Raw genomic sequence first — 27,983 nt, 5'->3', positions numbered from 1 at the left:
TAGTTTTAAAATAATATTCTCACCAAGGGTACTTCTACCTTAGATGTTATGCAGTTGTCGAAAGATTGTGGAGTTGCTCAGCTAATTTGAGACAGAAACTATTCATCCACATATCAGAGTTTTACACTAACTGGGTTACAAACTGGAGTAAGGCTTATCTTTAGTATAGACACTGCCACATCAAGTATAAACTACCAGCTATGGTAGAGGACACAACTCCCTATAATCTGAGTCAGTTGTGGTAGATTCTTTTCAATTCTTTTACTAGATAGTATGCAGTATAGAGCTGACAGGAAATGAGGGGAGAGAAAGATGGGGAGTGACATGTAACAAAGGTCCCTGGCTGAACTTGAATCAGAGACGTTGCGGGTGCACGGTCAGCATTTTAAACCTGGAGGTCAACAGGATGCCCCGAGCTGTGTGAGTTTAACATCTTGGTCTACAATTGAGAGTGCATAAAAATGAGTTAGTAAATGAGCAGTGAAGTCAAAAGATAGTTGAAAAGTATAGCTTCTGCCAGTGGTGGTATAAATGGAGATCTTCTTAAAAGAAAATAGAGACCCAGTCAAATCATCATGTCAGATCACTGTCCTGCATGAACTAAAAAAAAAAAAAGAAGAAGAAGGAATGTAATTGCTGCCTGGATTGTGTTCCCTGGCAAAGGTTTTCCAGATTTGCGTACTGCATGTATAAAGATGTGGCTGTGGTGGATGAACGTAGTAGCCAGAGACCAGCGTATGGTTCAGTTTAGGGAAAGGAGAAAAGGATGTTGGTTAACCCTCCCGTTGCCCTTCGTATTGCCCTTCGTATTCCATATACTTTTTTTCTTCTTACTATTATTCAAAAACAAAGGATAACCACTCAGATCACAATGTCACAACAACAAATCCTACTACACACACACACACACACACACACACACACAAAGGCACATTATCAGCCACCGGGTCACTTTGACCCAGAGGACAATGCGAGGGTTAAGTTATTAAAAGATCTTGGCTTTTGTTACGTGTTAACTCAGTAATCATGTGTGTCATGCTGCAAGTCATGGTTAGGGTAACCAAATCTAACCTAAGACCACAATCTTTCCCGAACCTAAAGAAAACCATGAAAAAGTCATTCTTTAGTTGCTATAAATAGATACTGTATGGCAAGAATGGATATTGTAGAAAAACAAATCAAATATGTTGTCAGTGAATATTTTACTGATGTTCAGTATCAGCATTTTGCAATTGGTCAAATATCTGACTCAGCAATGTTGTCCATAGCAATCTATTTGACCTAACATTTCTTTCAAAACGTATTTACTTTTGCAAATGTGTACGATATAAGCAGAATTTCTATGCAACAGGGTTGGATGAGGGGGTATTTGTGCTCATATGTATGTGAGGGTGCATCAGACAACAAAAAAGGTGGGAACCACTGCATTAACCTTCGCAATATCCATATCAAAAACCTCCAACATTAAAATGCTGCTTGCACACTCATGCGTCAGTAGTAATAAATGGAAAAATATAATATATAACAATATAACATTAATATTCTTCTGCATAATAGTACTTGTAGAGTATTTTTACATGGTGCTATTGCTGGATCTGAATACCTCCTCCGCCCATGAATACACTGAATGCAGTGGGTGCCCATGCTCCAAGCATGTGAGTGAGTGTCAGGCATGTGAATCAGAGGCTCGCGTGTGTTTCCTGTGGGACGGTGCCGGCATGTAGCGTTAACACGACAGGCCCGGAGAGGATGAGGAGGTAGCCAAGCTGTCAGCGGCCAGCTCCCACTTCGCCTAATGAGAGAGAGGCCCGTTAATTAAAAACACCAACAGGCGGAGCTCCCCAGCGTCCCGCCATCAGGACGACCCAGGGTTAAAGACACGGAGCCGAGAGGATGGGAGGCATGCTGCCTCTACATACAGTACACGGTGCTGCCCTCGACAATAAATAGCCCCCAGTATGCAAAAAGAACAAAGTGAAGCACAACTGGGAAGAGCTGTAAGAGGGGGGGTGCTTTTTATAAACTGCACTGTGTTTGTGTTTTCGGTGGGGGGGATCTATGATTATCATCTAATGCTCAGTCCTTGCTACGTCTCAGAACAAACTGTGGTTCTTTTGCCTATTTGTGTTTGTGGTAGTAGCATGGCAGCAGGGAACAGTTTGTCAATGTCTGCATGTAGACTTCTGTAACTCAAAAAATGAGTCAAAAGCCAGTGTATTAAGAGTTTTTTTTCTTACTGTTGTGATGTTTACATCTACCTCATTGTTCACTAAAAGCACTCTTTTTCAAGCACTTTAAATGTCTGCTAATATTGTTATTACTGTGCAAATCCACAGACTAATCGCCCCCTGTGCATGATTTTTCCTTTCACTGAATTTAATTGAATTCAATTTAAATTCATACTTTTTTTTAAAATTTAGGTAATTTTCCTACAGCCTGCAACAGAGCAAACGAGCAAAACACCTGCATATTTGGTATGAGAAAAATTTGTCACCGCAGCCTATTGTGCAATTGTCTTTGTAAGAGTTTTATTAAACTGTCAGACACATGAATCATTAGCCTTGATCTGCAGATTGACAGCTTGTCAGCTCTCTGACAGTGGCGTGCGCCTCACTGTCAACAGGGGGTGGCGAGGGAACAGCTTACACGTTCCCCACGGCTCCTTCTCTTCCTTCTTCTTCCTCTTCTTCTGCCTTGCCTCCTGCGTCTCCATCTTCCTTCCACCCCCACATGTCAGTTCAGGTGCTAACAAAACTGAGGATTGTGGGTAGTCTTGGAACATATGGAGCAGAGAGATGGAGAAATGAAGGGTGGAGGGGTGGGTGGGTGAGAGCAAGGGAGAGAGAAAGAGAGAGAGAGAGAGAAGCTGTCAGGGAAATGTCTATCCCTGTCACAGCAGCCAGAGGAGTGCGATGGACGAATGGATAACTGCTATTTCAGACTTGCCAGGGAGAAAGCGCAGTCAGATTGGATGTGTTTTGCGGGCAGAAGTGGCTCTCACACAAATAATATGCACAGAATCTCCGAAATTTTAGGTCCCCCTCAACCCCCCACTGCCCAACCCACCCACCCAATTTCACTTCTCTTTCTGCATGCGTATGGAAGGCGGTTTGTGTACACAGGAATGTTCAGTTTGTTCAGTTGCTGAAACGCCGTTCGTTGTGCACAAACACTCGCAGGCACACACACAAACACGAGCGAATTCCCAGTGCGGCCATGTAGACAGAGTTTCAGAGCTATGGCTGCAGGCTTACTCTGTGTGTTCCTGTGTGTGTGTGTGTGTGTGTGTGTGTGTGTGTGTGTGTGTTGTTTTTTGGCTATTCACTGATGATTGGTGCAGCCCCCTCCCATAGCTGTCTTTCTTTTCCTGTCCCCAGTTCACATAACATAATTATCTCTCTCTCTGTCTCTCTCTCTCTCTCTCGCTGTATTTCAGGCTGTGCCTTCCTCACCTACTGTGCCAGAGAGTCGGCCCTGAAAGCCCAGAATGCATTGCACGAGCAGAAGACCCTGCCAGGGGTAAGTCATACACGAAGGAACGCCATGTCGACCCAGAAGCAAATTTTACATAAACACATCTTGGAGTCACTCTGGCAAAACACACACACACAAACGCAGATGTCATTTTTAACATATAATGCCGCATATTTATTTCAAATCAAAGGGGACCCACTGTCTTCGCCATGCTTGTCATGTACTGTTTATCACTGGCTGTGCACCAGACACGAGCGCAGCCCTTCTTTCTCTTAAATATCCCTCCTTTTTCTCTGCCGCCGCCACCACCCCCCCCAACCCCCCGCCCTTTCACTGCCTCCCTCTCTCTTCACTTTGACAGTCACACACACAAACCCATAGGGAGAAACCACACACAGCATCACATCATAGGCATACTATTTATAGTCTTTCCTCCAGTTTGTGTAAATGAGTGTGTGCCTCTGCGTGTGTGTGTGTGTGCGTGCCTGCCATGTGTGTGGGCAAGTGTGTGAGAGATAGACAGGGAGAGGGATGAAAAGCGGGTGGGCGGGTGGATGTAGGCTATTTGTACATTTATGTGCACGCTCCGCATTATGTCCCGGACCGGCAACAACATGAGTGTGCATCATGAATGTACATCACGACAGCACGTCTTCATGACAGATGCTGTAGATGTTACCGCTCACATGTACGGCGCAACTGGAAGCAACGCATGTCTCGTTTTAAAGCTCAGCTCCTATTCATGCATACTAGAATGAGGGAATTGTGACATAGAGAAGAGGTAGATATTCAGTTGTTAGTATGTGTGTTTGTGTGTGTGTGTGTGTGTGTGTGTGTGTGTGTGTGTGTTTGTGTTTGTATGTGTGTACAAGGGATTATATGCATTGTGAACAATTTCTTTAGTGTGTACATGATTTAATGATTAAACATTTGTGTGTGAGTGTGTGCACGAGTGTGTTTTCTGCAATGTGTATCAGTTAGTATGTGCTTAAGCGTGCATGCACCTGAATGCACATGCATCCATGCTTTGCACGCGCCCGACACCACGCATGTGTGTGTGCGCGTTGGGAAGTTTTGATGCGTCTCTGTCAGGCCTGGCTCAGTTTGCTCTGTTCGTTTTTAATGACGCCTCCAGGGAAGCTGACAGTCGCCGTGTTGAGCGCACAGCCTTTGATGTGAGTGATTATGACATCACAGACGTGCAGCCGAGAAGAGCGGAGGAGTGGGGATCCGTGCTCTCCATTTTTTTTTTTTTTTCACTTCCCAGTGGCATATTATTCAGAAAGAAAGGGGGAGGGAGAGACACAGACACAGAGAGAGAGTGAGAGAGAGGAGGAGAGATTAAATATTTGGCCAAAACCAGAATGCGATTTTGTGTTCACACAAAAATGTGCTGCCGATTGATGTTTTTGCCTTTGTTGCTATTGTTTGACATGGACCAGAATATACGGGCACAAAAACAACCTTTTTTGAGGATTCTGTCTTTACATCTTGAAGGGAAAGAGACTGTATTTGGCTTCACACGCTACATAGTAATGCATCAACGGAAAATAAATTTAGTCAGTCACTGGTGATCAACATTGTTTAAGGGGGAAATGCTAATTAGCAATGCCTTTGTCAGTGGAGGACAGTCTCAGGTTTGCATTTGATCGATGGCGAGCGTTAAGTAAACAAAGGTAATGCCATAGGACAGACCTAGATGCTCAACAAACCCTGAAGCAGTGCTTTCGGAGAGGCAGACCAGGAGACTGTCTTTTGTTGCTGGTGGAGGTAAAGCCAGCAAAACAGAATAAATGAGTTCATTAGAAACAGAGCGAGCACTTGGCCCTGGGAAAGGCAGTGGGACGTTTTATGGCGCACGACTACACCCTCTTTCCTCTGTTTTTTTTTTTTTTCCACCTACCTTCTCCCTCCTTCCATCCTCTATCAATCCCCCACTCACAGGCCAACACAACCAAAACCCTGCAAATGAAATCCCTTTTTTTCCCCTTAAAGCCTCTTTCCCCTTCACTTCGCATCCTGATGCGCTTTTTATCGTCAAAGTTGCTCCCCAACCCTTACATTTAAAAAGTTTTCTGCCGTCTTTTTTTTTTTCTTTCGCCTGCCAGGTGAGCCGAGAGAAGAGGGGATTTGGCTTCCTAGTGGAAATGCCCTGTAAGCATGGCTGTAGGCTGTTGGTGTAGCTCAGACAAAGTACTAAGGGCTGCCTTGTGTGTATATGTGTGTGTGTTTGTGTGTGTGTGTGTGTGCAACTGAGCGAGTGCAGTGTCAGGAGAGACTTTGGGTAAACAAGCGACAAGCAAAAATACTGATGTTAAAGTGACACTGACATTGAACTACTCATGATAGATGACAAATTGTTTTCACATCCCTCATTCCATTATAGAGTGAGAAACTGCAGGTACACGGGATTATGCTGATGGAAAATAAGTATCTGCTTACATAATTAAATCAACCGTACTGGCACTGAAACCAGTGTTACTGCATTGTTTGAGGACGATGAAAACATTCAAGAGTTACATTTGAATGATAAACCTATACAGCTCAAAGAAAGACCAGAACCATGGATGGATGGAAAGAGGCCCCCAAAGGACCAAGGGCTTATGGGGCCCATAAGCAAGATCTACTTTTGGGAATGATGGCCACTGACATTTCTGGGTGAAAAGACAAAGGCCACAGTAAAAAGTATGAATGTCTTAAACATGACTTTTTCCTCCTGATCCCAATCTGAGTCCTTTAATACTAGCAAGCCCAATATAATGCAGCTGCTTAGTGTGTATTGTACAGGTACAGTAAGCCTATGTTAACATCTGTAAAGCACTTTGGCAGCAGAATAACTCTGCGCTAAGAAAGTACACCACAAGTTGTCTTTAATGGTTTCCTATGATTTATTTTAATAGTGTCCTATTGTATTTTGTATAATATCTTTAGAAAGGTGTGTCACTGTGGATGTGTTCTGGCAAGATGGATTTTGTTCTCTAGTATGAACAAAATACTGATGTTTAGGGGCAGTTTTCAAAGAGCTGCAGCACTTCAGAGTAATGGTGAACCTAACAAATATTCTTAAAAAAAGATGTAAAACTGTCATACGTGACATAGTTGTGCCTGTTTCACAATCTGTCCTTTTCTGGAAATACACTGGATCAACAATGTTGTCAATATAATATAACGCCAGATATCACTAGTGAAAAAAGTTGCAAAGTACACAGTTATTGAGCTGATAAATGGAAGTGTTTTTTTTTTTTTTTTTTTCTTTTTTTGGGAGATGGTGAAGTGAGACAGGCCTAAAATGGGGCGCGTCCCAAACGTCGGGCCCCTGGCTGCCATATTTATGATCCCGCGCTCCAGTTTCAGACTCATACTACAGCAAGAGGCATTAAAAAGCCTCTATTGATTTTGGCAAAAAAAAAAAAAAAATCCTCATGAGTGGGAGGATGTGTTTTTGTGTGTGCGCACGTGTGTGTACGTGCGGGTCACAGGGTGGAGTTGCAGAGCTCGAGTTAGTACAGGGTGCAAATACCCACCAGCAAATCCTCCCGCACACATATAAATACTTTCACAAGCAAAAAATAAAGAAAAATAAAGAAACAGATCTGGCATTCACTCAAACACACTGTCAGATATACAGCATAGGCCTCAGCACTACCACATGCCCCCACACAGTGCACTTAAGGAGCATGCACTCTTGAATACTTAGCGCCGTGTTCCAAGTTTTTTAAAAAAAAAACAACAACACACACATATAAATACACACAAGCACACACAGGTACAAAACATAGCGCTGATATTCACAACACATGCACCTGCACTCCAAACCCTTCTCTTGTAACAGCAATACAACGCTCCTCGTAAACACTTCCATTCAACAACATGATACTCTGATACTCATAGAAAGAGGGAGAGATGGAGAGAAATAGGGAGAAAGTAAAAGAGAGAGGGAGCGCGCACGAGAGAGAGAGAGAGAGCGAGAGAGAAATACGGCGTCGATTGACTCGCGCTGTAATAGTGAGCCAGATGAGAAAATATAGAACACTGTGAATCAATGCGTCATTTCAGAGCGCTTTCACACACGTATACACACACACGCACACACACACACACACACACACACATAATGGAGCACATATACACACACAGAGTTTTCAGCCCAGGGGCAAACAAACACCAGAAAAGACGGGGAAGCAAATGAATAGCAGGAGGGAGGAAAGAGGAAGGGGCTGATGAAGGCAGGTTGGAGAGAGTGGGTGGATGGAGGGAGTGGGAGAAGAGAGGTATAGTCGAGGTGCCTTCATACTGACTGATTTGTGTCTGTTTCTTTTTTTACCCCCCACCCCACCCCCCAGCCCCTCAGTTAAGATAATGCCAGGGCAAGAAATCCATGGCATTGATTGGCTCCTGCGACCCAGTTTCATGGCAGCTTTTTCTCAATAAGTCGCCCGCACTGGTCGATAACTGCCAGGCTCCCCAGGTGAAGTGGGTGAAGGGGGTGTTTGGTGGGGGAGTTTTGGTGCTGCTCAGTTATGATTTGTTTCCCCTAAGCGTGCACGAGTACAGTAGTTCACTCCTTCTTGTAGATTTAGATTAGTGGTGCAGTGTGCAGCAGGCATAGCTGCACGTCCACATGAATAATGCCGCAGGCCCTGGAGCTAAAACATCCCCTTCTTCTCCCCACGCCATCACCTCATCAACTATCCTAATCACCCTTATTGAAAAAGAAAACCGTTTGCCACATAACACGCTCCAATTAATGAATCCGCAGTCATTGACAGAATGTTAGAGTGATACACAAGCAAGTTTTAGCCCCAAAACGACACAGCATCAATACGCATATATATGCTTCACAAAAACACATATATTTTGTAAACTCATACACCTAATGAGCAGCTTATTTCAGTCCTGCATGCCTAGCAGTAGAAAGAAAGACTAACAGACACCGACAGTAGTCAGTGCAACAAAAGAATAAACAGTATCCAGTGTCCAAACCGGAGCAAAGCTTTTAAGTGAGGCAGTATGCAGCCTGGATCTGGCAGGTCATAAGCCTGCAATAAAAATTCAAATGAGTCTCCACCACAGACAGTAGAAAGGCAGAGAGACTTTCCGAAAGTAATGTTTGTAATAAATTCTGAGTTAAACACAGATTCTACTGTTTGTTAATAAACTCATCATAGTTCATTAATTTTCTTTAGTTTTTTCCTCTAACAGCCTATAGAGGACCTGAGTATTGTTGGATTACATACAATCATACAATATAGGGCCCATCCACATACTTTTGTGTACTTTTGGTCTGGGGCTTTTCTTGGCCTGGGTTATACCCTCAGTTCCAGTCGTGGTACATCTTAAAGTTACCGCATGCAGTGATACTGTATTTTAGAAAATGGTGTGATTCCAACTCGTGGCAACAGTTTGGAAAAAGCCCTTTCCTTTTTAAACAATGACAGTAGGCATCCATGCACCAAGCAGAGTCCATAAAACTGGTGGCACCAGTTTGGCATTGGAGGATTTTGACTAGACTGCACATAGCCCTGACCTCAAACATCTTTGGGAAGAATTGCAACAATGACAGTCAGCCAGGCTTTATTGCCCAACATCAGTGACCTTCCTCACTAATGCTCTTGAGGCTGAATGGGAACATATCCCTGCTGCCAGGTTCCAAAATCTTATGGAAAGCCTTTTGTGAGGAATGGAGGCTGTCATGGCAGCAGATGAACGCCCATGGGTTTTGGTTTTATTGATTAATTGATTGATTTATGCCCTGCACCACATGGTGCCCAGGCCATATGGGCTTAAGCTGTCAATATAATCTGTCTTAAATTCTTATTGGACAGTAGAACAACATTAGAACCCCCCCCCCCCTTCAATGTTTGAATTGGGAAGCTTGTGTCTACGAATTTCTGCAACTTTCCAAAACCCACAGTCCGGCATTCACACCCACTTAATGCAGAGGGTGAGAAGTCAGATTTATTTATAGCCTAACATCACAAATCACAAATTTGCCTCAAGGGGCTATACGATCTGTACCACATACCACACACCCTCTGTCCTTAGATCCTTGAATTAAATAAGAAAAAACTCCTCCAGGGACACAGGGTTTTAGCTTCTCCCTCAACCTCTCTTTCATTCTTCAAACAACAAATTTTCATTTTTGAGCATACAAACGAGTGCACTACGAATTATATAGACTGTCCAAAAGTGTGTGCCTGTTTGGATGAGTAATGTGTTTTGCCCCAGTCTATGATGACCACCTTTTCTCCCCACCTTCAAGTGTGGTCGTTCTGAACAGCTATAAGCACTTTGCCCTGCACTGCGCTCAGACAACACATTGTATAAACTGGGTTATTTCAATCATAATGGACAACAACAATAACCACTATGACCACCTGTCAAATTGTAACATACAAATCCCCAAATTCAAAAGGAAGATTCTAAAACATCCACTTTACAAGATCACATGTGGGTGTAGTGTGTGGTTGTCCACATACTTTTGGCAATGCAGTTTTGGTTAAAACCCTTTAAGGAGTGAGGCATGAATGGCACCATAATTGTAACAAAGATCATTACAAGCCCACACGCCATCTTTTGTCATATAAAGTCTGAACGCTCCCATTATCATTGGGCTCTAGGCCTGATGTTACAACCTCCCATTGCCAAGTGGAGTTTGAGCAGATTGTGAAAATGAGAAAGATTCATCTGTCTGGAGGCAGCAGCTCCTTTTAGTCCAGTAATCCAACTAATTTCAGAAGTGGTGCATGCTACCCGCTGGGTCGATAGATTGATGATCCATATGTGAAATTACACACCTTTATACTACAGAGCAATATTGTAGAGCATGCGGTGTCACAGCACTAACACAGTTTTTTTTTTTTTGTTTTTTTTTTTTTTTTTTTTTGATGTTAAACTAATTTTAAGAGGAGAGTTTGGAGTTTTGGCTTGGCTTGGTTGGACTCCCCAGTGTAACTATTCAAAAATAATAATTTAGCAAAATGCCCTGTTATCACTCTCCACTGGGACAAGTGTTTGGTCAAGTCCTGATGTATTATTGGTTATTATCATTTCAAATAACACATATTCTACCCTTTTAAATAAATTTACTACAAATTGCTGCTGACAGAAAAGATGAAGTCCTTGGCCTGCAGTCCTAAAAAGTGCGATAAACTCTCTAAAGGAATGGATTGAACTGTCTGAGCAATTCAAAACACCTCTGGTAAGTGCCATTATTGGGTGATCCAAATGTTCTTGTATTCTCTCTAAAAGCATGTCCCCACTTCAGAAATTTCAGAGGTGCCATAGCTCTTTTCACCATCTATTCGCTGGCTTAAGCTATTGTCACAGTCTGAAATCAACTTGTCCTTTCCTTGAGTTTGTATTGATCCACCAAAGCATAGCCTTACAGCGCACCGATGAGTCTTCATTCACGGTAGGCCCCTCCACTGAGCATTTACAAGTGTTAATGTCACCATTGGCACTTTATGACTCTTCTGTGTGCACACCAGCATGGAAAGAGGCTAAAAAGAGTCATTTCCAGGCACAGTTTCTTTGCTTCTTTTTTTTTTTCTAAAAAAGAAATTTGACAGACACTTCTCTCTGATGCCCACGTTATTGTTCAAGTGCTGAGAAATCACGCGTCTCATTCTTGATAATTGCGGTTGTTTCATAAACCACCAAAAGCCCTGCAATTTCTTACTGAGTAGCTGTGGTTATGACTGTTGCTGCAGAGAAGACAGAAGTATGAGCTGCTGCAGCTGGAGCTATGTCTCAAAAAAAAAAAAAAAAAGTAAAAAGCTTTCATGGCATCCTAACCAGTGTGCGCCTGGCTTCAGCCCTGGTCATGCGTATAGTTCACAGATTTAAGTATCTCCATAAGCTGGTTGTGACAGTCATTCTGCCATTGTCATAGTTTTACCTCCTGCTGCTGTATTGAGTCCGCTTGACTCCAGCTGCTCTGAAATACCCTGCCAGTCCAGGTTTTTTTCTTTCTTTCTGAATAGCTGTATGTCACACTTCTATATCGTCTTGTCTTTTTCATGCTCTTAAGCCACACACACACACATATACAGTATAGTACAGTCTTTCCACAACAGTAAGTGCAGTGTTGTCTGATCTTTTTATTGTAGCCTGTTCAGTTAATTTACCGTGCACATTAAATGTTGAGGAACAGCGAACAGATAACTGAAAACAATAAAACGCAATAAATCAGTCACACCGACAATATAATTTATCTATTAGAGTGGTGTTTTATTGATCGTTGGAGAATATTATGGTTCATACTGTATACCTTTTCTTTCTGTCACGCATTAGTGCAGCTTGACTACTCCGCTCTGCTCCCATGTCTCTCCCTCACTTGTCAGAGCAGGACAGAGGAGAGGCTTTGAAACACCAGAGAACATTTTCATTCAGTGATTTCATTTTTTCCTCAGGCTTTACAGGCCTCTTGTAGCTATCTTTCTTACGTCCTTTCTATTAATCAAAGGTTTCCAGTTTTTCAAGTGAAGAGTTTCAGTTTGGACAAACTGCTAGTGTGAAATTAGTTCGCTGAATACTTGACTATGAGCCCTTTTTCACATCAGCAACACAAATGATTTTATTAGAGGCCTCTACTTTGTAGAGGCAATGAACATTAGGTATCACTTATTTTCCAAAATGGTTTTATAGAACTTGGGAATAAAACTGTTCATGTGTTTCAAAATTGATGTTCGAATTGCTTTCTAGATGCAATGCTGCTTCTTCGGTAGCAGTATTTTAAAGTGCTACTTTGCTGTTATGCTATATAACAAATAAATTATTTCACAATGACTGCAGAGAAAAAAAAATCACAAGCCCAGTTTGAACAAGGGCTTTTATAATGAGAACAACTAAAAGAAAAATTATTGTGTCAGTTCAAAGCAAAGGGCAATTATCATGCAATGCTTGCATTGCTGTTTTCTCTGTCTTCTTTCATCATAGCCCTGATGGCAGAAACTATTCAAGGAATGTATAAGTGATTACAGAAGAGCTAACAGTGTGGCAAAGTGGGAATATATAGGGAATGATTAGAAGACAGTGAGACGAAGCAGGTTAGAGGTAGAAACAGCAGCCATTGATTTTGTTGCTGGCATGAACGTTTTTAAAACTAGGACCCAGTGGTGAGCCGCGCTGCAATATTAATGTTGTTTTTCTACTTCTAAAAGTTCTTATAAAGCAGAAACCAAGCCCACAGTTTTCACAAAGGGTTTTAACTCTGCTGTAAATACCATCCTCATGCTCAATGGTAATGTGCCAAGAAAAACCACAGCCCATTTTATTTTGTGACCTTCACCACCTCACCTTCGCTGTAGCCTTCGGAATATATAATACAGCGATTTCAATTTCTTCGTTTGGCCCATATCATCTGATATGTTCGACAGAGTGGGAAGTGGCGCTCGCAAAATCTTATTTCCAGACCCCGCTGTAGCAGCTGGCGAGCTGGTGGCCGGCAGATGTGATAATGACACAACGCACCAGCTGAGGCGGGATAGCGGGCCGCGACTCAGGCAGCTTTTAATAATTGATGGCAGCCAAGGCCCCGGTTTGGCCAGTAATTGCATTACAGGTCACTTCTCAATAGCAATTTGTGAAAGTTGTGGTGATGTGTGCCGGGTGGCGATCAATAGGCACTGTCCAGAGATGTAGTGTTTCCCTCTCTCTCTCTCTCTCTCTCTCTCTCACTCTCTCATGCTTGCTATCTTTCTGTTTATATGAAGGCAAGGAGTCTGTTGGAAACATTTTTCCTTCAATGCTCTGTACCAGCACTGTGGGGAGTCTTTCCTACAAAATCAGATCAAAATACTGGCTTCAATTTAAGACACATTTAGGACACAAATAGTATTAAAATAATGTATTTTTCATTAAAACTGTTCTAGAATATATAGAGTACAATGTAATTCGATGCCATTTCTCAGTAGTTTAATTTTTCCTTAAAGGGGAACTATACTTACACATTAGTGTCTGCTGACCATGGGGAACACTGCTTAACTTGTCAGTTGTATGTCTTCTGTTAAACTCATAATCAGACAGAATTGCTTTATTTCAACTTCATTATTAATTTATTAATTTACTTATTTTGTTGCTTGTTGCTTGTTATGGTTCACTCCACACCTCCGGATTTTTGAAGTTTTCCAACTTGTAGTCCTCAGCCCCAACCAGCGCTGACTGAAGTGACACGACTCCAGGCAATTTATCAGATTTTGCACAGCTGCCTCTAGAGCCACAAAAGCCTTTATACATTTATTTTCACACATGCAGTGGTACTCCCCAAGCCAAGTAAACAGACTTTATTGTGCAAAATCGCTGGAGTTACCCTTTAATGTTTTTTTCATGTTGATTGCAGAAAGAGTTTTTTTTTGCAAGTTGACTTGCAACAACCTGTATAACTGCGTCAACTCATCTGTATTTGTTGCCATCTTTGTTACAGTCTGGCCCAACTGTTTCTCAAACTGGTGAAACACCAGATCTATATCAATCACTAAAAGCTTCAAGAAAAGGTACAGCTCTAAGGAGGCTTTGTCAAGTCTCAGAAAATGACCCTTAGTGACATCATCAGGGTTATTTCAGCTTGAATTTGGAGACTACAAATTTATAACAGAAAGCCTGTGTTGCAAACTGAAGTCATGTGGTTTGAAAGATGTTTACCACATAGGCCTAACAAAAGATTATCTTTATTTGCATGGTGAGAATATAGGATCCAAGGGTTCTTAGCTTGATCCATACAGTGTACATGTGGAGTCTGATACTGTATCTCGACCCCTACTGTATTGATTTTGACTCTATTATGTTTTTTATCCTATCGCTCATGTGTTCCCCATCTTTTTTGGAAGTGCAATATGAAATTACTGGAGTGCCCTTTTAAAATAACAGTACATGTGACTGAAACATGAGTGAAAGACAGCCTCAGGTTCAGGAGGTTAAAATAGCACAAGAGCTCAAATCCAGCCTCATCACAATGCACAGAGTGCTTTACTTTCCACTGTAGTACAGACTCTGAGCCCTGTGCCCCCTCTGGCTCCCTAGCTGCACTCATTCTCATGGAAGTTATTTACTGTTCTCGCCACAGACTCCCTCCGTGGACACAGGCTCGCATACAAACACACACATACACACACATTCCACTTTCCTTCTCTTTCTCTTTTCTTGCTCCCATCGTTGATATCTCACCCACTTTGACATGTAAACTATCACTGTGTCATCTCGCCACATCTGGTGTTCATTCTTTTCCTCTCTGCATCTGTCTCTCTCCCTTTCTGTCCCCCCCCCTTTTCCTCTTCCTGCTCCCTCTGCTATGGCTTGGAGAGGAATGGAGGAGAGAAGAGTGGAGGAGACAGTGGATTTTGCATGCTCTAAATACAGCCTCTACGTGTGTGGGGTGCTGTCATCAAAGGAGAGAAGGGACAGGGGACGGTTCAGTTCTTTTGTGATAGTGCGTGTGTGTGTCTGTGTGTGCAACTGTTTCCCTATGTGACTGAGTGTGCATTCATTCTAGCAAACATCAAAAATGCTCCCTCATCCATCTCTCTGTCTTTCCTCTCCTTTTCTTTCTACCTCCCTCTGTCACTCTCTCTAATCCTGCTTTTAGCATCATTTTGTTGTTGTTGTTGTTGTTGTTGTTGTTGTTGTTTTCGTCATTATGCTCTGTCTTTGCTTGCCTGTCTGTTTTGGTGTGTCTCACCTCTCTTGCATGTGCTTGGCGGGGTGTGACAGCATTGAGAAGTCACCAAAGAGGTAAATGATGATAGGCCATCCATCATGCTTTATGGACTCTGTATGGTGCTGCCGTGGAGAGTGGCTGCACTGTGCAGTAACTCAGAACACTCTGTCCCTCCATATAACCTGGCAGGGGCTCTGCCGCTCGCCTCGCCTCTGCTGGGTGAGTGTTTATGTGTGTGTGTGTGTGTGTATGTGTGTATGTGTGTGAGACACAGGAAGAGCATTGGTCTGACTCACCCACTTAAGTGTTTCTCTGTGTGTGTTTGTGATTCAGTGTGTGTGTGTGTGGATAAGTGAGGGAGGGAAACAGAAAGAGTGTTTGTACACACTGCCAGACTGTGTGCAACAGGCCTTCATTATGGCCTGATATGCCACTGCTGGGAGCATCAACTCTGACCAGCAGACTTAACATATTCTGTGCCTGTGTGTGTTTGTGTGTGTGTGAGAGAGAGAGAGAGAGAGAGAAAGAGAGAGAGCTTTTGTGTATGTATATTGTTTGTGAGAAGCAAAACTCAAAAAATTTCTAATCTGTCTGTACATGTTCATATTTTGTCTTATACAAATGTAGGAAGGTGTCTCTCTGAAAAGATAGGTTTGGACTTTTTCAAGTCTGTAGCTGTGGCTCAGGAGGTAGTGCGAGTTGCCCACTAACCAGAGGGCTAGTGGTTCGTTCAGTGGCTCCTCCAGTCCACATCCCGAAGTATGCTTGGGCAAGATACTGAACCCCAGATTGCCCCCAATGTATCACCGGTGTGTGAATGGGTGTGTTTGTTAGAATGCTTAATGTGTAGAACAAGTGCTGTATGAATGTGTGCGTGAATGGGTGAATATGAAATGTAAAGTGCTTTGAGTGGTCAATATGAATCGTCTTTTGAGTTATTGGTCGCTGTATTTGGCTGTTATGTACAATATCCCAACTTTTCTTTTTCAAACTACCTCAACTACCAGGAGAAAGACTGTATTTGTCCCCTGTTTTCTTACAGTGTGGTCATGTTAAGCCTCAGTTATACACACTTTTGGTTGTGTAAATGGACAGCTGAGGACACAGTGGATGTGTAGTTGTTTTTATTTATACTCTGTTTGGAGGATGTGTTCCATACATGCACAGTAGGTCTTCATCTCTGAGAACCAAATCAAATTCTGGGGCATCCAAGCAAGAAGATGCAGAGCTGCTTTGTCTGCTGTACTTAGCACAAAAACATGAAAAAAAGAAAAGCGCAGAGAGCAAGAAAGTGGCATGTGCAGCTGTCTAACTACAACAGGAGAGCTCACGCACAGTTGGTACCCAGTGGAGTGGTCCCTATGCGTGTTGTGTGTGTGAACACAGCAAATAGGTGGATACGCAGACGGACAGCGCCTCTGATGACAAAATTTGCGTCATGCAGACCCTTGCCTACTCACAGAAGGAAGCTTTAATAAGTCTCCCAACACATGTGGCATGTGAGTATTGTTTGTGACAGACTTGATAAAAATCTGACCCTATCCTTTAGTAAAGTGCAAAAACAACAACTGTACCAGCTGGCTTACAACCATCAAAAATCTTTATATCCCTCTCTCTTTCTTACATCCTCTCCTGCAGCCTTTTCCCTTTCTATCCATCTCCTCTTTCTCTCTCTCTCTCTCCCAAAGCCTCCTCTCTCTAGTGAACCCTTTCACACTTTTCTTTTGTCACCTTTCCACATGGAAGAACAATTGCTCTGACAGAGTTCACTCTGTCTCTCTCTCTCTCTGTGCCCTCCTCTCCCACACTTCCTCTCCTCGCTACCACTCTCTTAGATCCAGAGGGAATCACACTGTCTGAACCAAATGTGCCACAAACTTGTCAGATGATGTTTGTTTTCCACCCCCCACACCCCTTCCCGTACCTCTTTTTTCAGTCTGCGTGTGTGTTTTGACTCTGTCTACAAATTTGACAAAGTGCTGTGACACGCACCGCACTCGCACGTCAACCGCATGAAAATTTGCAGCGTCATTATTGAAATAGGAATCTGCAAAGGGGGTGGGGGGTAGGGAGGTAGAAGAGCAGCGGCCAGACTGAGTCACAAGGTTTGTGTGATAATAAGGTTTCTATGTTCAGACAGCTTGTTAGCATATATGTGAAGACTAAAAGTAAACAGCCTCACCACTGAGGCTCCCTGGAAACTTTGAATAGAGGATATTTTGCTGAAAACCAAAGGTGTGTAAGGGACTGAACAGCTGCGTTCTTGCCACCAAAAAGTGTTACGGAATTCCACAGAGGAACAAACTCTACCCAAGAAAATGTAGCACAAACTCTAGTACCATTTCACTGAGAACATTATTTGCCTTCTGAATAACTAGTACTTATTAGAGACAGTCTGAGATTCAAGGTGTCACTTAGCTTATTAAAATGTCATTGAGGCCAACTCCCAGGGTCCCGATTCCTGTAGATTTGATGGCAGTCAGAAAGGTTTAAGTCACGTCAGCAGTAAGCGAAACAAGAATTTACTAGGGGATCGGAATCTGATATTTTAGATCCTCAATTAAGCACAGTTGAGCTTCTAGTTCAGATTACTGTTTGCTGAATCTAACAATCTATTTTCTTTGATCAACTAACATGTGTAATGCAAAGCTAAGTCCTGGAGGTACGGAGAACGTGGCCTTCCAAAGACAGTACAGCCAAGGGCTCCTATCTGTTAGAGTATTTTCAGATAACGGATCAATGGTGGACAGGACAAACAGATAGAGAGAAGAAGAGCAGGGGAAAAGAAACTAGGCAAGAAGGACACTTAGAAGGGTAAGTCTGCCGAGGAGCACTGTAACTCACCTCTGGCAATCCCACACTGTAAGTACACCTCTAAAACTCATCCCAAACTTTGGCAAGACGCGGCACCTTCACCAGCATCCTTTATGAATGTCACACCCCGTGAGAGGAAAATGATTACGTTGCAAAGAAGACAGGGGGGCGGAACAGGAGGGGGTGGGAGAAAGAGAGAGAAGAAAAATCACTTTGATGGATTATGCCCCTCGTGGGACAACCTTGTAACGTTTTTGGACAGGATTCTAACTCGCCCAGATTCTCTGTTACAGCAATGATTCTCTTTTTCCTTCCGTCTCCTTTTGTCATCCCAGACGTGCACTGGCTGTGACAACTGCGCCAGTGCTGATACCTAATGATACCGCTTGCAGGAACTAATTACTACCAGTGATTAAGAGAGGAGACGTGGCTTCTACCACACATGCTGTCTTTGGGTGGGGGGAGCTTCTTAATTGCCTTTGCCAAATAAATGATAGCCAAAGATGCATGGACCCAGGCTTCTCAATGGAGTCTTAGTGCTTGGTGGCAAAGAGCGAAGACTTCAGGGCCATTGGCACTCTCTGCACACAGATGGTGCCGCCTGTTCACCACCAATGCCTGTTGTTGATCGGTGCATTAAGGGCACCTGTGAAATTAAACAGACAAATGAATTCCCCACCGGCTGCAAAAGAGAACATCAGCATTTTATGAAAGATGGCTAAACTGAAGCATGCATTAACAGCTTTTAATGCTAAAGGGCAGAGCATTTTGTTGTAGTTAGTCAGAGGCTTGGGCCTGTAAAGTTACTCAAGGAAGCAAAGATAAGGTTGTAGTAGTTCGTGTATTCTCAGCTGGATGGTGGAGATGTGGTGCCTGTGCAATTTTGTTAGCCCTTAAGCACATCTAGACCTAATTAACAATCATGTTCCACAGCAAGGTTGTCTTTGGCAAGGATCCAGTCCAACCAATAATTCATTTACGTTACAGTAACACATCTTCCTGGGCAGTAAAGGACTTAAAAGTTCGACATGGCTCTTGCAGGAGCACTTAGCAGTAAGCTACCTAGTGTGTATTTTCTCCTTTAATGGCTGCCATGAATAGCTCTCTCTGCACACTAATAATTAAAATGCTTGCTTCTTCACTTCAGTACATTTTTAAACTCCAATCTCTAAGATTCCTACTTATCTTTTTATTGATTTTGGGGACACCTTTGTTAGGGGAAAGGCATTGTTTTTGTATTCTTACACTGCATTTCCCAATGATCATTTTGAAACTTTGTCCTCAAAGCTCTGACTGGACAAACAGCAGCTCCTTTAAACCCAAACAAGCTAATACAAAATGAGCTACTGACACTAGTGAGGCAAACACAAAGAAAGAACTTGAGACGGCGTCTAAGGGCAACCATGTCTACGGAGACATGTAATATCTACACAGCATCAACACATCAATACTATTTCATAGTATTATTGCTGCCGACATGCTACAGCTGCCTCAGATACTTAACCAATAATAACATCACATCAACAACAGGCATTTGCTGCTTAGTAAGTTTGCCATTGGAGCTACTGTACATTAGCACTTAGCAATGCATCTAAATAACTGGCATCTCAATCTAGGCACTCATCCAAAATAATAATATAAGTCAGTGTGGACTGCAGCTAATAAATGACAGTTCAGTCAGTCCAAAAGGAAAATATCTGCATCACTCAGACACCATCATGGGTTTTTTTTCATCTCGTAAAGGCAGTGCTGATGTTAACTCTGCCTTAAACTCAAAGGCAGGTGCTTTTCCTTTTAAACTTACATACCTCCTCCCTGAGCAAACAATGTTTTCTTCTATACTTTAAGTATGGGCTTCTGCAAATTGAATTCTGTTCTTCATCCACTCAGCCTTGGTTAATGCCTCAACTCATACTAACCACATTGTTTTACTTTTGTTTGTGCCACCCCAGAGGATTTTTTATTTTTTCATTTTTTATTTATTTATTGTTTTTACACCAGGAAATGCTAACCACTCGGGATTGGTGATTGCAAAATCCTGCAAACAGAACTTTGATATACAAATCCTTCTGTTGTGAGCCGTGTGCAGGCAGTGGTTCTGGTGAATCAATAGTAATTTAACGGTGAGTTATAGCCGGGTATGTGCTCATACTGGACAGCGCGAGCGCAGTATGATTCTGGTGTGTTTACACAATGGACGCTGAGTCAACAATAATGACACAGCATTTCTTTTCTTTCTTGTTCTCCCCCTCACTGTCTCCCTCTCCCCCTCTTTGGGATTTCTCTGTTATTTTTCCTCTCTTGATCTCATTACATCATGACTTAAGGGCTGTATTCATTAAAGTTTAAAAGTACAATGCATTCCAAAGTCACTTGCAGTGAATAACGCAGACCCTGTTAGTCTTGTCTCAGGCTGCTCGCGCTCTCCATCTCCATGTCTTCACTCCTTCCTGTCTTTTTGTTTTTCTGTGCCATGCTGAGGGCCTGAAAGTACTAGCCTCTTTCATTTGCTCTGCCTCTCTCTCACCAACAAGGCGGACCAGTGAGATCTGCCGACACTCGTAGCTGCGTGCGAACTGCGACGCTTTCAACAGAGCCCAGATGTTGAGACTGGCAGTTGACTCTTGTCGACAATGCTCCTGTTCTGTAATTAAACTTTGAGAAAGTTTTCATTTCCCTCTGCGGAAGCTGCACTGACAATGTCTTTTTATATGTGGGAGTAAATGTTTTGGCTCTTTGATTGTTGTTTTCCTTTTTTATACCTTGGGTTTTAGCAAAGAATCATTTTACCCCTCAGATGACAGAACTTGACTCATCAACTGTGGTTGTTTTTTAGAAGATAAACTTACATAACATGGCCCTGGGAGCATGGTACATGGTAAATAAATCTCTTTCAATAGAGGCTGACAGAGTATCCGGCTGTGTGCGGCCACAATCTGTGATTTAGCTGAGTAAGGCGGTTTCATACATCTTTTCCTCAGTTAAACCCAGACATTTAGATTTATACATATATGCCTGTTAACTCTTAAAATTCTTGTGTGACTTGCATTTTTCTAAAACACAAAAATATCGATTTCCTGCTTTATTTTGACTTCATAACTTTCATAAGGATAGGTATGTCTTTGTAAATATTAAAAACTGCCTGGCAACTGATACTCATCTAATTAAATCCAAAATTATTTGGCCTGCGTGTTTGTTTTTTTATATTTATTTCTTTCTTTTCCAAATCTTTCAGTTCTTGTCAGAACTGCAGAAACAGTTCTGTCCAATTATGTGGCATCAACTGTCAGCATCTGGAGAACAGATAGACACACGTGTATCGAGTTATTAATCATTGGATGTCATCTTTGGGCAACACAAAATGCGTGTGGTGATGAATTATTGATATGATCCTGGAGATAACAGTTGCGCTCTAATTGCATGTCATCATTACCAGGTTGAAACCAGTCTCCATGTCCCCTTAATGTGATTACACATTCATAATTGAGCCATTATTAGCCTAGTTTATTATTCACAACAGCAAAGCCCACTAATTGGCATAGGTCCGCAGCATGTTGTCGCTCATTCTCTTTATGAAAGCCATGTTTTGAAATTTATTTTTTATTTTTTGTGAGTACATGACCATGATCTACTTGTTTTTAATTTTTTTTTTTTTTTTTTTTTTTTGGTGGGGGGGGGGGGCTAATAAACATGAAAAGCATGGTGCTGGTGATGTTTAGTCAGATGGATGATCTATGTAGCACATCAGACCATGGCAAAGGCATTTTGAATGAAGGTATTCATGTTCCCCAGGGAAGCACCCTTAAACATCTTGGTGGCATGTGACCCCACCATTAGGCCACAATCTCCACTAGTACACATCTAAATCTTATTTGTTACAGACATTCATGTCAACTTCTACATGCAAAAAATTATACAATTTAATGGCTAGTGTGCCGTGCAATCTGCTGAGGACATTCATGCTCACAAGCAATAAACTGTTGATTTTACTGACCCTATATCCTGTCCTCTACCACCACCTCCATGGTAAATGTAACCCTTAACTGCTTTTGTTTCCTCCAAGTCTCCCAGTGGCACCATATGATGAGTGTCAAAACACCTACACTTACTGTTTTCTATGCAATCCCACACACTGGTGGCATCTTGCATATCATTGCCAGCTGATGAGTATAAATGAGTGGTAATACGCATCAACTCTCCAGAAAATACTTAGATTTTATCATATTCAGTCCCTAGATTTGTACATCCTTACTCCTGCGCCCTGACTTCTTCTGTCCATATGACATGTCAAGACTATCCTCAAAAGAATGACAACATCAGTTGTTTGGACAAGTGCGCTAAAATGACATATGTTTATCTTCAAGTGACAAAGCCATTAAGTGGCATTAACAATTATGACAGGAACAACAAAGACAGAGGAAGTTGGAGATGACTGGATGGGTCAACTACTGTCACAATGTTGATGAAGCTCCTGTAACCTTAGCAAAGTATTCATTTTACTTCAAAGCCATGATGCTTTCCAAGCCTTAGCAAACTGCCTTTTTAACACATGATCTTTCTCTAAGCCTAACTACATCAATTTTGTGCCTAAATCTAACCAAACCAAACCACAGCATCATGACATCATTCAACAGTTGGGAAGGCAGAGACAAATGACCAGTTGGGGCATGGACAAACAATGTTATTTAACTTTGGAGGGCTCATTGGACCCACTGGACATGTCTGGTATGTGCTACAGACTGATTCAGTGCTCCATAGACGCAAACATGATACATAGTTGTAAACTCATCTGTCTCTGTGGCGCAAGCAAGGTTTTATATTGTCGTCATGTTTTTGTCTCACTTTCTGTTGTGAAATAAGGATGCAGATATATTATTTCTAGGCGCCATTTTCACTACTCTGGTTTCTCTGGAGCTTGCACTCCACAGTCTCACGGGAGTCTCTTTGCTATTATTTTCATATATTATAGTAATCCCATTCCCCTCGCTCTTCCCCCAGTCTTTAATTCCTTTTTGTCTCTGTCAGACCTCGCTTGTTTTTTCTTCTGAAGATGTCCTCATCTTCAGCTCTCTTACCTCACTCCGAACTCTCTCCAGCTCCTCCCTCCATCTCTATCTCTCTCTCTCTCTCCCTGGCTCACTAACCACGCACCCTTCCACCCTCCTCACCGTATCTCCCCACCTTTCCCCTCCCCCTCCCCCTCCCCCGCTCCCCCTCTCTCACACTCCATCACCAGCTTCTTATCTGCCTCTCTCTCCGCATTTGCATCACCCTCACTTTTCCCTCTGCCATCCTCTAACTCTTTGCCAACATGAACTCACTTTCTCTCTCTCTCTCTCTCTCTCCACTCTGTGTGGGTCTCTCTCTCTCTCTCTCTGCGTCCCTCTGAGGCATGTTTAATTAAGCGTAGGGCTATGTGTCAGAGAGAGAGAGGGAGAGAAGGGGAGAGAACTAATGCTATCTGGAGCACCAGGCTAGACTAGGCAGGGTCTCCTCCTTCTCTCCTCCCATTTTGTCTTCTCCTCCTCCGCCCCCCCAAACCACCCATCCTCCCTTTGGCCTGGGCCAACCATAATTACCCTGCTCATTAGCAGAGGAAAGAGGTAGGGGGGTGAGGGGGAGCCAACAGGGGAGAGAAGGAGGACAAAAGGAGAGGAACAAAGGAGCAGGGGAGGACAGGTGAGAAGGTAGGAGGAACACCTAAGACTGTCCTTTAGGGCCGCGTGTGGAGAAATGGACGAACAGGGTACTGTCAGAGGATGCAAACTTGGGGGTATTTTTAGAGAATTAAGTAGCGTGATTCAATTAGGCAGGAGTGTCACCCCTAAGATAGAAAAATATGTTACTTTTCAAGCGCTTATAAGCTTGCCTTTAGCTACACGTGCATGATTGATACCCCACGTGTCACATGTTCTTTTGGGAGTTTTGCCTGTGTACATCCTCAGAAGTTAATGCTTTGTCTCTGCGAGATACAGTTGAGAACATGAACAGTGGTGGCAGTATATAATAATACAGTAATATACTTGAGTGTTGCTTAATTTAGTTAATACACACAATGCAAAAAGCATTTTCCTGGGGTTTTCTGGGCTTCTATATTCTGACAAATTTCAAATTTGTCATATTCAATTTAAAGCAATTACTCTGTGAGTATTCAAAAAACTATGGCTCCCATGCCAATTTTCCAGCATGGAAGCTGATAAAGTTTGGGTATAAAGGTGGGTATTTTTGTCACTGTAAGTTAGTTTCATTCACATCAATATCATTTTTGTAGCTTTTTCAGTGGTGATGTCCGCTGTCTAAAAATATCTACACAGTCCAGTCATCTGTGTCCTACTGTTGCAGACTTGTCTCAGCTAACCACAACCCATCAACTCAACCCTGGCTTACATAATCTGTAGAGCCTTGACATTTATCCTACAACTGTCAGGGGTTTATGGCAAATGGTGTTCATCAAAGACTGCTACAACAGAAATATTAAGGAAACAACAGTATTAGATGGTTTTCGTTCTTAAAATATTTCTAGACACTTACTGTGAGGCACGCTGCATACTGTTGAGAGTCTCTGTACCAAGGCTGGATTTTTTGTTATTTGCATAATTACAAATGTTTAATTGATTTTAAATGGGTCACTGCTGATTTGCCCCTTACTGGTTATACTTTTTAGTCCTTCAGTAGTTGCATTGTACACATGCAAGTATGTGAGCACTAACGCTAACATCACTGCTGCTTGTTGACATGCTGTCCAAGCAGCGCAAGAATAGACGGCATGTAAATTTTTTCTATTGTGAAGAGTGAACAGAAAAGTAGGAAAGCATCAATATCCCATCATGCTACATTTTTACACACCTTGCCAAAACCTACATGTGTTACAGAGCAGAGTCCTGGCTGGTGTCAGGTGTGTTGATGTACAGACCTTACAAGCTTACTCTCTTGTTTGCCCAGGCAAGGTTCCAAGAGAGCAAGTTCATCTGGCCCACATGTTGGGAGCTCTTTGGCTGTTAGGCCTCCAGCGTGCAGATTGGCTCTGATTACAGGATTACTTTTCTCCTCGATTCTTAGTAAAATCAGTAAGCGTGGGATAATTTTATTCTGTGAGGTGTGTTGTTTCAACACATCCTCAGATCGGAGACCTCAAATATTCCCCCTCGCCAAGCTTTCATGCTCCTTTGATTCATTTCTATTTGTCATTGAGAGACCATGACAGAAAAAAAAATGGTCAAACTTTAAAATATTATGTGTCAAAATGTGTTCAGAGTAAGCTCAGCATAACTTAGCTGAGTTTTGTAATGCGTCTTTCTTTCATCTGGGGGAAAGAACACTGTTCCTATTTTCCTCTCCCTTTATTTCTCATTTATTACCAAGCATGTATCATCTCATGTCAGCCTCCTCAGCTCTGTGTGCACCTTTTTCTGTGCTTTTTGCTCTCTCCCCTGAGTGCTTTCCTCCTGTTCTCCTCTCTGTCCCCCTGCACTACCCCATGCAGTTTTTGTAGTCTTCATTAAAATTCTCTGGTTCAAATCAGCCTGATAACAATGGTTATTAAAGTAAAATAACATTCAGCTCTCGTCAGTTCTCAATCCTCTGCAGAGGCAAACAGAGTTTATTTCATTCCTTTAGCCGTGCACCATTTTTTTTTACCCCTAGAAGCTACACTTTCGTTGACCTCTTTGATGTGGTGGAACATTGTGAACAACAGGAGTTTGCTTTCAAAGAAACTGTATCCATATGTTTTTCTCTCAGCAGCTAATAAAATGTGACACTAATTCTGTCCGTATTGTTTTATATGTCAAACTAGCAACAAAATTTCTTTAAGTTGTGATACACACCCACAAATTAAACATTTCCAGGAAAGAAAATACGTAAATACTAAAACTTACTGATCAGACCTCTTCTAAAGATAGATATCAAAAATAAATACTTTAAAACATCATATGTATCTTTACAGACTGGAGATATATAAAAATGTTATATGTCTCCATTATTCGCAACTAGTACAGAAGAACTCCAAAGTATATCCACCTAAATACCAGTCACAATTCCTCCAGACCCCATGGGAACCAAAAGCCCCCTGTGCTTGTCACTTAGTTGCACATATTTTGATAAATTGAAAATCTTTGCAGGAATTCACAACACAGAGGTACTATATTGACTAAAGTGGGTCTTGCTTTATTAGCTCATTTTGTGGACTTGTGGAAAGGGGCCTTGTGTCAAAATCTAGTTTAACCTGACCTTTTTTTTAGGTTTATATTGTGCTCACATTGTGCACATTCCTAAATAACATTTACCACAAAATAATTGACACAACAAAAATGGAGTCAGACTGTATTAATCCAGCACATGAATACTGCTTGGTCCCTGAGTCTCTGGGCAAATAATTAAGTTACTATGTACACTGTGGTTTGCTGTGTACACTGTACTTAACACTGAGAACTTGTAGGTGACACATGGTACATACACACTTCATAGAAAGCAGGAGGGCCAGTATGTGTGGGGAAATAAGGAGCACGCTTTGTCCTCTTGACATCTATGTGTGTCATTCAGGGACATCTGAAGATGAGACAGTGATGTACTTTTATGCTGATGACTCAGCTCTGTGTATATGCAGAGATGGCTGAAGTATAAGCTAGCCTGAACGGATGCCTTCAGTAAATAAAAATCTGAAGAGACAAATGGAAAAACACCCTGAAACCATCAAAGTGCAAGTTCACAATACTCCTGAGAGTAAAATAGGCTGCAAATTGCCCCAAAACCTAATGTTTGAAGGAAAGCTTTGAGGAGAGCGGTTGCATAACACATCAAGTACAGAGACAAAATCTGTCATACACTGTGGTTCATTCAGGTTGCTGCTGTTATAGCCTGTTAAAAGATGCACACTCATCACTGCCCTGTGGACCTCTGAATTTCATCCCTTTACATATGTCCACATGTCAATTGCACTGTTTCAAAACAGGCCATGTTTTTTTCCTTCCAGTAGCATGGACATGCCTCTTAGGCCAAAGCTCCATCCAAACTGCTGCATGAATATGCAACAACCTCCCTGAGGAATGTGGAAGACAAATAAGAGACACTTGACTTGAATGCACCTACACCTCCTGGCCATTCCATATTTTAACCGTGGAACTATAGTGAACCATATGTTTGCTTAACCAGATGCACACCGTTGCAATATTTTCACAAAAAAAAGAAAGAAAGAATAAAACCTACTCAGAACTTGCCCTCGCAAACTGTGTGAGCGTTAGCAAATCCATCAGAATATGCACTCGACCACACTGTGTTTCATTTTATGTGATCCTGCCCTAAATGCATATGCATAAAGGAGAAAGGTACAATTTACTGATTACATGCAAGGTGGGCTTTCCGATGTCAAGCGAACTGCTCTTCCAGGCCAGTGAGCTTGTTTGATAAATAGCATGCATGTCTCCAGGCACAGAGTGCATTTGAAACAAGGCACAAAAAAGCCTCAGTAAATCTGTCCCCTGTGTGTCTGTTTATCAGTCAACAGTCAGTCCTGAATGGTGACTGGCATTTACTCTTTTCTAACTCAACACAGAAGTTAAACTGATAGTTAAACTTCAGCTGCCTAAACCAGCCAGAAATAATTGTTTCACATCAGCGCTGAGACCCTGTGTGGGCAAACTAGATAATGCTGTGTTAATGTGTTGAAAAAGCTCGTGAGGGAGAGAAAGGAGAAAGGGAGTTCATGAGTGTTTTTTTCTGGTCCCTTGTGCACCTTAATAGTTCAATATAATCAGCAGCTTCTCTTTGTTACGTGTGCTCTATATTATCCAGGAATGTTGTTATTGCACTTATATGGGAAGCTTTTAGTGCTTTTGGTGTTAAGTGGTGAAACATTGATTGGTCAAATATATTTAATAGTTACTACTGTAACCACTGTCATACTAAAAAATAATTATTTCACTTTAAGTTATACTAGTTACACTGTGAATATAAATGATAACCTCCTCTGGATGTTAAACTGAAGCTATAGAACTCATAGATTTAACCTCACCCCCACCTAATGATTTATTTTCATCATAAT

At 42.1% G+C, this 27,983-nt stretch overlaps 2 protein-coding genes across 10 annotated transcripts in view; one reads left to right on the top strand and one right to left on the bottom strand.

Moving 5' to 3' along the window:
* Positions 1-27,983, top strand: part of celf4 (CUGBP, Elav-like family member 4) — an 86,582-nt gene that overhangs the window by 20,973 nt on the left and 37,626 nt on the right. For all 9 annotated transcript variants that reach the window (XM_051074781.1, XM_018700207.2, XM_018700202.2 and 6 more), the window contains exon 2: positions 3,437-3,519. In XM_051074781.1, the coding sequence (XP_050930738.1) occupies positions 3,437-3,519 (83 nt within the window). The remainder of the gene's footprint in view (positions 1-3,436; positions 3,520-27,983) is intronic.
* kiaa1328 (KIAA1328 ortholog) overlaps positions 2,549-27,983 on the bottom strand; it is a 78,910-nt gene continuing 53,475 nt past the window's right edge. Inside the window, exon 12 of the mRNA XM_018700199.2 lies at positions 2,549-2,772. Within this exon, the coding sequence (XP_018555715.1) occupies positions 2,739-2,772 (34 nt within the window). The 3' untranslated portion in view covers positions 2,549-2,738. The remainder of the gene's footprint in view (positions 2,773-27,983) is intronic.

This window comes from Lates calcarifer, linkage group LG12 (assembly GCF_001640805.2).
Source record: "Lates calcarifer isolate ASB-BC8 linkage group LG12, TLL_Latcal_v3, whole genome shotgun sequence".
In the NCBI taxonomy this organism is placed as follows: domain Eukaryota; kingdom Metazoa; phylum Chordata; class Actinopteri; family Centropomidae; genus Lates; species Lates calcarifer.
The sequence above is the reverse complement of the archived record's forward strand: the minus strand, read 5'-3'. Positions and strand labels throughout refer to the sequence as shown.